Genomic DNA, 10,702 nt, shown 5'->3' on the forward strand with positions numbered 1-10,702 from the left:
CACCATCGGCTTTCTTCACCACATTTTCTTATGCACACATCTGTCTTCAGTGATCATGTCGGGAAGGTAGATATCATGAAATGACCGTTTAGCTGAGCAAGGTGCTCTTGTATTAGGGGAGTGCGCATGAGGAGGCCCAATGTCCACCTGCCACCCTACTACCAAACCTATAATTATTTGCACCTAGGTCCGTTCCCCCCTTAATCTTAAATATATTTGCATATATACATGTCTGTATTTAGGCTTGTATGTATGCCCTTTGCCTCCTACTTCTTTCCTCTATTTCTTTACGCTTTCCTCCTGTCCCAATACCATGTTCAGCCTTCATTCTGGTTTTGGTAGTTCCTCGCAGTTGCCTTGCCCTTGGTCACTCCCGACCAATCCTCCCATCCCTTCCCTACCATTGGTTTTGAACTATTTGTTGTTCCCTTGTCCTTAGGTTGGCCAGCCCTCCTCCCTTCCCCTACCTCCCACACTCCCATGTCCTTCCGGGGCCATCGGTTCGGCACCATCCTTGTAGTCATTCTTTCATTGATTTTTCTTTTGCAGTCATATGTCCGTTTCTCTCATTAAGGGTCTTCCTTTGGGGTTTCATTGACTCTAGTTAACCAAGTATGATGCCTTTCTCCAGGACTGGTCCCTCCTGATAACTTATTCAGAGTGCATGAGAGGAAGTCTCAACGCCTTTGCTTCTAAGGAGCAATGCAACTGTACATTTTCCAAAACAGATTTGTTTACCTTGGTAATTCCATGGTTTAGTCAATATTCTTCTGAAACACTATAATTCAACAGCATCACGTTTCACTGCTCTTCCTTATCTGGCCACCCTTACCATCCCTTCTTCTTCTTCGTTTGGCCGTTTCCACTTGCATATGACGTGATATAAAACACCATGGATTGGGGTCAAGCACATCTTAAATCTCTAAAGCACATCTTTATTCTTTAAGAGATCTTTTGTGGGAGATTTTCCCAGTGCAACAAATCATTTGATTTCTTGCCTACTGGTCTCGAGCTTTGCCAGAGGTGTTTCAAGCCCTCTTCACTTCACTTCAAGCCAGGTTGTGCCACCTGTATAAGGCAGGTAGTTAATGCACCTTCCTACAATCCTGATATTGTGTTCTTCTTCAAATAGTCCAGCTTCTCAGAGTATTTGCTTAGGATACAGATTGTATAGTATGGTGCAAGGAAACAACCTGGTGCATACCTTTCTTGATTTTAAACCATGCGGTGTCCCCTGGTCTGTGTGCAAGACTGCCTCTTGCACAGATTCCACAAAAGTACAAGTAAGTGTTCCAGAATTATCGTTCTTCCAAATGTCATCCATAGCTTGTTATGATCAATAGTAGAATAACTGCATCATCAATAAATTGCAAGTTAACATCTTTCTAGTGTTCTCTACTTTTAGCTAAGCTCCATTAGATATCATCATTACTGTCCTTTATGCTTCATCCTCTCTAGGATCTGGATTGAATATCCGAAAGCTCCCTGTTCATGTACTGCAGCAACTGGTTTTGAATTATCTTCAGGAACATTTTACTTTCATGTGACAATAATGATATTGTTCAATAATTTCTATGTAATGTTGGGTCATCATTCCTTGGAATGGGCATAATTGTGCATTTTTCCCCTGTTGATTTCAAGTTTCTTCCCATTGACAAGTAAGAGGTGCACCAGTTCATTGAAACGTTTCAATTGGTATTCTATTAATTCCTGGAGCTTTCTTTGTTGCCCATACCTTTAGCACGGCTTAGACTTTTTCCTTCAGTACCATTATTTCCTGATCATTTCTACATCTTGAAATGGTTATATGGTGGCCAATTCTGTTTAGAATGGAGATTTTGTATTTTCCTTTCATCTTCTTTTGATGCTTCCTGCATGTTCACTATTTTGTTGATAGAATCCTTTAAGATTGGAACCAGAGATTTATTTTATCCCCTTTGGATTGTTTGGTTCTGTTTGTTCAGCTTGCAAAATGCTGAGCATGTTTTCTCTAGGTCTTTGCACATTTCATTATAATAACTTTACTTTCTCTTCTCAGTTGCCCTTTATCTATTCAGCTCTTTAACTTCAATAATAATTTCATTATTTCTTCCATTTGCTTTAGCTATTCTGCATTCAAACATGTTTTAGAGTCTCACACCCATTTTAGTCTTTTTTAAATTTGTCATCTTTTTAATGTCCTTTTAATTTCTTCATGTGTGATGTTCTTGTTACTCTTACACAACTCGTCTGGGCTTTGTTCATTAGTGTTGAGTGCATTAAATCTATTCTTGAGTTGGTTTCTAAATTCAATTGAGATATATCCAAAGGCATGTTTTTTTCTCCCATGGACTTGTTTTAACTTTCTTCAGCTTCTATTTGAACTTTCATATGAGCAACTGATGATCAGTTCTATATATAGTCTTCTAGTTGCTTTATTTTGGTTGATGATGTTAAGTTTCTCCATTATGTTTTTCCTCAAATATATTCAGTTTGATTCCAGAATATGCTATCTCTAAGGCCCAGGTGTACAGGTGCCAATTACGGCGTTGAAAAAGTTATTGGCAATGTAGAAGTCATAGGTCTGGCGAAAATCTCTTGTGTGATCTGTGGTATTTCCATTACTCAGACCATATTTTCTAACTACCGATCTTTTTGCTTATTTCTAACTTTCACATTCCAATCACCAGTAACTATCCTTGCTTCCTGATGACATATTTGATCGATTGCAGACAGAAGTTGGCAGTGTTATTCAATTTCTTTTCATTGGCTTTAGTTATTGGTATGTAAATTTTAATAATGGTTGTATTAACTGGTCTTTCCTGTAGGCATATTGATTTTATCATATCACAGTATTATATTTCAAGATATATAATTTTTTTTTTACTTATCAAGGCAACACCATTTCTCTTCAATTTGTCATTCCCACCATAATAGATCATACAATTATCTGATTCAGAATGGCCAATACCAGTCCATTTCAGTTCACTAATGTCTATGATACAGAACTTCATGAGTTCCTCATTTCTGAGGACTTTCAGTTTTCTCACATGTATGTATTTTATGCATCCACATTCATTTCATTAATGGATGTCTTTTGCTGTTGCTTCTCCTTTTGAGTCACGCCACATTAGCAAATGAAGGTCCCCAGAGCTTTACTTTATCCAAGTTATTAAGGTTGATTCCACTTTGAGGAGGCATCTCTTTCGCAGTCCTATTTGGAGTGTGTTCCAAATGGAGCTACTCATCTTTTGCCACTATACCAGACAAAGTTCTGATGCTGTTCATAAGGTTTCCAATGGCGAACTGAAAAGAACTTGTCCACCGGCTCCTTTTTCCTAATCTGTTTTAGTTTGGAATTTCTGTTGAAACCTGTCCATCAAGAATGACCCCACTGTTGTGGGAAGTACTGGTGACGTAGTTCCTAAACAATCACTGAAATATACAAGCCGCCACATTGCAACACACTGACCAGCTAGTGGTGGGTGGATGATAGTGTTAGGATTTGGAATATCCTGAGGTGTGAATCTTGGGAAATGTTGATGCAAAGACAGTGCATTGCAGGAGTAATTTCTTCTGAGGGCCGTGGGAGAGGAGTTAGGAATCAAAAGAGTTTTTCAGGAAGGGAGACATGAAGGTGTTAAAGGGGGTTCGTACAACTCATTACAATCCATACATCATCCATCCATTGTGTCAAGCACATTTGTACATTTGTTGCCATCATCATTATTTCTACTTGAGCCCTTGGCATCAGCTCCTCATTTCCCCCCTCCATTTTCCCTCTCCCTCACCATTTTTAGTTTCTTTAGGTGATTTACCAATCAAGAATACCTGTGTGCCTTCTGAGCCTGGATAAACTGATGCTTTATAAACTAGCTCTACTTTACTCAACTAAAGTCATAATATTAGGAGGATTTGGAAGGTGGAATGCTATAGCCTTCTCTAGTCCAACCCAGTCTCAGCAGATGGCAGGCCTGGTTCAACATTGTCTTATTTGACTTTGGCTCTTAGCCTACTTGGAAGATGTATAGTAGAGACGGAGGAAAAGGAGGTAGCAAAACAGCTGAACTTTTTAAAGATATGCCTCACAATCCGTTGCTTGTGTTAGGGTAAAAGTAGGTCACACACCTACTTTTCTTTGAACTCCCTCTCAACCTTCCACTTGCTATTTTGAAGATACTTCAATTATAGATATTATCTTTCGTGGATACCCCAAAAAGTTTTCCTGAGAATGTCAGGGACTCCATGTATATCATGTTAATGAGCTTTGGCAAGACATATTTAAATCTAAACTACGACTGTTAGGTGAGGTACTATTGGCTCTGGTGTTTTGTTTTGTTTTTAATCCCTCTTAATTTTGTTTCTACAGCTGTTGGTCATGGTAGTAAATGGAGTTGAAAGTTCTACGGTTGATCTTTAAATGTCTTTTTGGCTTCTGACTGGCCCGATATGGGACGTTATTTATCTTGCTGTACCCTCATTTTCTCTTATGCAAAATTGGATAATAATGTCTTGCTGGGTAGTCTTGAGAACAATATGAAAACTATTTCATTTGATATATGTTCCTAATGAGATATTTTGATTGCTACATAAAGCTGGTCCTTTAATAGGACGGCAAGGTAAAGGTTCTGGACCAGCGCCCACTCCTTCTTCTTTCCTCTGTGACCTGGACAATGCATTTGGGTTCCCAGTTTGGGGGTCTTCACTTATAAAGCAAGTTTAGCAATAATCTTTAATGCATTTTATGAAGGTAAAATGACATCCATATTAAAATATAAAGTATATTCATGATTGGAACTCTCAATAATGTTTTAAAACAGAATACTGAGATATTCTGTTTTATATACTGAGATATACTGAGAATACTGGCAAAAGATAATCTCCAGGCCAAACACTCGTGAACTGGGTTTTTTCCTTATTATAAAAGTATTACTTTAATATAAATTAGTATCTTTATGCTGATCCTGCCAAAAATACTTGCACAGAGAACCTGTTTTCATTTCTGTGGCAGAGTCAAACTGAAGCAAGACACAATCACTTCAGGAATAAAGCATGGAATTCAATTATAAAATTTATCTCCAAAATAAAGCAGAGCTCTTTTTGTGCATTTCATTTTTCAGTGTAACTTCTAGAAAGCAAACATGTGATAGATAGTCTATTTTATTCATAATGTATCAATAGGACTTTGAATTGACCAAAATACAGATTATCTATGTGGAACAAAGTTGTCATGAAGAAGCCTGGTTAAGAAAATATGACCTGGTTTACCTTGAGAGCATTTCAATTCAAGGGAGCTTGTTTCCTTGCATTTAAAAAAATAAAAATAGTCTACATTTATCTGGGCTAAATGTTAATATTCTTTCATCTTTGTTTTCTTGCAAGATAATAGTTGGAGAAACTGCTGTGTTTTGCCTACAACTAGCCACCAGAGATTTTGAAAATCAAGAAAAAACTATTTTAACTGGAGACTGCTGCTATATAAACCCATTGGTGCGGCGAACTGTCCGATTTCTTGGTATGTGCTCATTAAATTGTTTTTATTGTTGGTGAAAAAAAATGTTTGCCTACAAGCTAACCTTTGCAATGTTCAACATCTTAAGTACCTATAATTTGATTCCTTTAAAAATGTTTCAGTTTGGTTTAGAAATAAGCATTATATTCTGCTTTTTCTTGATATTGTAAGGGCCTGTTTAGGGATATCATTTCTTCTTCTTCTTCTTTTTTTAAGGGAAAAGAAGGAACACCACATTGAATATTTAATAATCTATTTAAAACTAAAAATTAGATAATTAAAATAAATTACTTATTGTGTTTCTGAAATATCAGAAGCAATGTTTTTGGGAAGAGCGATTATTCCAGGGAAGATATTGAATATCATGAAGGCTTGGAAACTAGAAGAAAGACTGTATTTGCTAATAACCTGCGCATGCAGAAAGAGCCCTGGTGGCATTGTGGGGACGCGTTGGGCTGCTCCCCACAGGGTGAGCAGTTTGAAATCACCAGCTGGAGAAGATGAATCTCTCTAAGCTCTCCACTCCGTTTCTGAAATGCACAGGGCGACTTTACCCTACTCTATGGGGTCACTATCAGTCTACCTAAACCAACGGGTAGAATATCTACCTACTGGCCATGAACCATACATGATCCCCCCAACCCCCTTAGGTGCACTTCCTAAGAGCCACCTCCAAAGAGAAGACCTCACATGGCTGGGGTCACTCCTTTAAGAAGACCATCAACTAGATGCTATAAAATATTGAGACATGGCTGTAACAAATCGACAGGTGCTCCACAGGAATGAGAGGAGAGCCTTACTGGAAAATCATGTGAAGACCAAGGGAGAGAGCGTCTACATTTCAGAGGCGCCTGTGCTTTTTTGTTGGTGGTGGAGATGGTGGGTAAATGGGGAGTAGCAACCTCACATGGGGAATGGATGCTATAAAGTAATTATAAGGAACATAAGGAGAGAAAAATCCAGTTCCTTAGTGAACCACACCATGGACTAAGCACTATGATGACCTTAGATGCTGGCCTTACAGGGAACATGGCATCCCCCAGGAGCCACACCAGAAGGACTCTACGTGGAAACTTGCTGAACTAACTCGGCCCTACCTCAAAACTATCTGTACCTTTGAACTTAGGGTGGAAATATCCTGAAAGGGGAGGAAGCAAAGGATGGCCACACCAAGACTGTGGAAATGACGGGCATTGGACCTTGGGTGGGAGCCCTGGTTCAGTGGATGTACAATGAAAGGGGACCAAGAGCCACCTCAGTACTTCCCTTGCATTAATATGACAGGTATTTATCTGATAGCTAAAGATCTGCCCTTATAAAAATTGGTACAGGGAATTTACCCCTAGCACCAATCCCCATATTCAATATATACAGAGCTTAATCAATTAATAAATGAATCTCTACAAAACAACAAATCGTGGATTGCAACTTGCAGTTGTACTCTTCTCACATAAACTCCTCTTATCAACAGTACCATAAATTCTATGCCATTTGATGGCATTTTGAGGTTACCAATGTAATCACCATATACCCTGGTGTAGAGGGGGGATGATGGACAGTTTTTCTTGTTCCCTTTGTTTTTCGGGGGAGGGGGGTTGTTTGTCTTTGATGTTTGTTGTTGTTGTTGATTTTTGTTCTTGTTTTTGTCATAATATGACCACAAATGTAAAACACAGTGGTTCATAACCCATGGGCAAGCAGATGGATTCTGGGTCCCCACTTAATTCTAGCCCTAATCCAAGCATAGTTAGTCTCCTAACAAAGCCCTGCTCAGACCCTCACCATCATGAAGATGATCACTGATAATACAGTGTTGAAGGTGCCACAACAAGGGGTGGTGAAGAAAGCAGAGGGTGACTGGCTGTCAACTGGCCAACTAAGTCTACAGGGAAGAAGCACACTAGCCTGTGTGATCCAAAGATGATGATAACAAAATCCGAGTATGATGAAGGGGAAAGTATACGAGGTTCACTTGTGAACAACCAATTTGTAGAAGGCTATGGAGGACCGTGGGAGCCCCAAATCCATCTTCAGAACATCTAGTCAGATTGAGTCGTGTCAGATCCTCTCTAACCACAGGTGAGGGACTTGAACAGCTGCACTCTCAGTCAGGGATTATTGTAAACTTGTTATGGTGGATTGAACCATGCTATGATAATGTGATACCTGGTCAGTTGACTTCCCTTTTGATCCAATTTGAATTTGCTCTAGGCCCAAATATTTCTCCTTTGTTTCAAGACAAATTTCTTCTGTGGTTTATAAAATATTGTTGGTGGTTTTTTCTTTCTTACTCTTTTATTTCTATCTTGATATTATCATTATTCTGTTTTGTTTTTTATTGATTCTGTTAGGTTTCCCAGTTTATGAAACCCAGAAAGAGTGTATGCATAGAGATAATAACTACTGGTGGAATGACTGATTGGGGACAAGGGTAGGTGGGGAGGGTGAAGGGAATTGGGGAAAAAAGAATGAATGTGTGTGTGAGGGGGCGAGCATGAGAACTGATTGGGATGATTTATACACAATTCTTTTTTAAAGTAATTTAACCCTGGAAGTGTATAATCTGTGAATATTATAACAAGGAAACTACTAAAAAACTTTTTTTTTAAAAAAAGGAACCAAACTTGACACCATTGGATCCCATAGGCAAAGAGGGCAGAATTTTTGCTTAGGGGTCAGTGGTGGTGGAATAATTTGGAAAAGGATGTCAATAATGATGGTACAACACAAAGAGTATAATCAGTGGCACTGAATTATGCATATAGATGTTGTTGAATTGGAGAATGTTTTGTTGTGTATATTATTGCCGTAATTTTTTTAAACATCATGAGCAATGAGTACAAGGAATAAGAAAATGTTCTTGGTAATGATTGTTTAACTCTCCTTGATATGATTGAACTATTGAGTTGTATGGTATGTGGACGAAGTGCCAATAAAACTGTTAAAAATATTTTTTAAATATGTGATCTTTCAATATGTTTCGCATATCAATAGAGTCAAGATGAAGACTTTGGAGATATTATGCAGCAATCACCTAATCTGTATAGTCATTATAAACGAAATAACTAAACATAGCATATCTTTAGACCTATCTGAGCACAAAGATTTTCTTATCCAAAGATAGTACCATCAAATTATGTCTCCAAAACCCCCATCTGTTTTATTTGAAAAGGTAACTTGTACATGAAACTTTAAAAGTAACTTTCCCATGCATATCAATACTATTTCTTTAACTCATTTCTCTTTACACTAAGCCATTGCCCCTGAGTTAATTTCAACTCACAGAGAATGTATAGGACACAGTAGTACTGCCCTCCTAGGGTTTTTAGGGCTGTAACCTTCATTGAAACCATCTGCCATCTATAAAAAGATATAGTGTCTGGGGTCTAAAAGGCTGGAAGTTACACAAGCCACCGTTCAGCAGAGAAGCAACAAGTCTACATGGAAGAAGCACACCACTGGTGTGATCATGAGGAGTCATCAGGACTGGGTAATAGGCATCAGCAGACATATAACAAACAAGCAAACAAACAAACAAAGACATTGTTGAGAATGAGGGGGCTAGGAACAGAGATCAAAAGCCCATCTCTAGACAATGGAACAATCCCCCCACAGCCTGGCCACAGGGAAGAGATGAGTCAATCAAGGTACAGTAAAGCATTGATGAAACACACTGTATTTCTCCGGCTCCTTGAGGCTTCCTCACCTCCCACTACCATGACCCCAGTGCTACTTCTGAATTCAGACTAGACCGGAACAGGTACACAGGTATAGAAAGGGATGGGAGCTCAGCACACACAGAATCCAGGAACTAGAGCGGGAATAGTGATACCAGAAGGGTAGGGGGAAGAAGGGGGGAGAAAGGGAGAAAGGGGGAACCGAAAGCAATGATCGACACATACACCCCTCTCTAGGGGGAAGAGCAACAGAAACCATGGGGCAAGGGAGACAGCAGTCTGTGTGAGATACGAAAATAATAACAATGTACATTGTATCAAGGGGTTATGAGGGTGGGAGGGGCAGGGAGGGGAGGGGAAAGAGGAGCTGATACCAAGAGCTCAATAGAAAGTAAATGTCAAGAAAAGAATGAAGGCAACACATATACAAATTCGCCTAATTCAAGCAATGTGTGGATTGTGACAAGAGTTGTAGGAGTCCCCAATAAAATGATCCTTTAATGAAAAATTTTTTAAAAACCCTCACCTCCATAGAGTTGATTCCAACTCACAGTGACCCTATAAGACAAGACAGAACTACTTCTTCGGGATTCTGAGATAGTAACTCTTTAGTGAAGTAGAGAGCCTCATTTTTCTCTTGTGGGGTGGCTGGTGGTTTTGAATCTCTTAACTCGTGGTTAGGAGCTCAACGTGTAATTTTAGTATATGTGCTGCCGAAGCGAGCACATCAACGCGTAATTATCTATAGACTCATTTAATTATAAAGTAGGCAGTAAACAAAAATACCTGTGTACTAAAAACCAATCGTAGTTTTATTAAATTGAAGCTTTCCTAAACTTTCTTAAGTTATATTGTATCTACTTCAAAACTTTTTTTTTTACATATCCATACATATTTCTTCTAAGGAACATATTGCACAAAACAATGTGCTTTTACATTGCTGGATGATTCTTACTGCTCACATGATTTGTGAAACATTGAAGAGTGCTTGATTTGATTCTTATTTCCTTGTTAAAAGTCGTGACAGATGTCTCTAGTTGATTATAATAGAATACAGGGTTGTAAGCAAAGTATTACTGCACAATAGAACATTACTCTTCACAGGGACTTTATTCTTCAGGTCAGCAGAGTGGATACCCTCATGGGATCTCACTTTATCTTATTACCTTTGTAGTCAATCAAAATATTGGCCTTGGGCCTGATGCACTGACAGTTCAAGTCTAAAGTACATTTGGGAACTTTACCAGTATCAAGAGACATTGCAATATCCGTATCAAATACTTCGCTCTATTTTAAACAGGAAAACTTATTACACCAGATGAAAAGAATGGCTTACTTAAATAACAGAAGTACATCTTAGCCCAGATTTTAGGGGAGCACAAATGAAGATGTTTGTGATTTAGGTGTTCATATTTCACCACGGTATTTTGGAAAAAGATTTGTGTCCTTAGTCTGTCTGAATTTCTCTGACTCTCCCTGAGTTAGTTAATTGTGCCAGCCTGGCCAATAATCACATGTGGTGCTGGTTGAAAGG

At 38.7% G+C, this 10,702-nt stretch overlaps 1 protein-coding gene across 1 annotated transcript in view; it reads left to right on the plus strand.

The window, feature by feature from the left end:
- Positions 1-10,702, plus strand: part of PLPPR5 (phospholipid phosphatase related 5) — a 205,965-nt gene that overhangs the window by 80,967 nt on the left and 114,296 nt on the right. The window contains exon 2 of the mRNA XM_004699238.4: positions 5,362-5,494. Coding sequence (XP_004699295.1) covers positions 5,362-5,494 — 133 coding nt within the window. The remainder of the gene's footprint in view (positions 1-5,361; positions 5,495-10,702) is intronic.

The sequence above is a fragment of the Echinops telfairi genome, unplaced genomic scaffold (assembly GCF_000313985.2).
Source record: "Echinops telfairi isolate 266 unplaced genomic scaffold, ASM31398v2 ScPeMD7_443;HRSCAF=831, whole genome shotgun sequence".
NCBI lineage: Eukaryota > Metazoa > Chordata > Mammalia > Afrosoricida > Tenrecidae > Echinops > Echinops telfairi.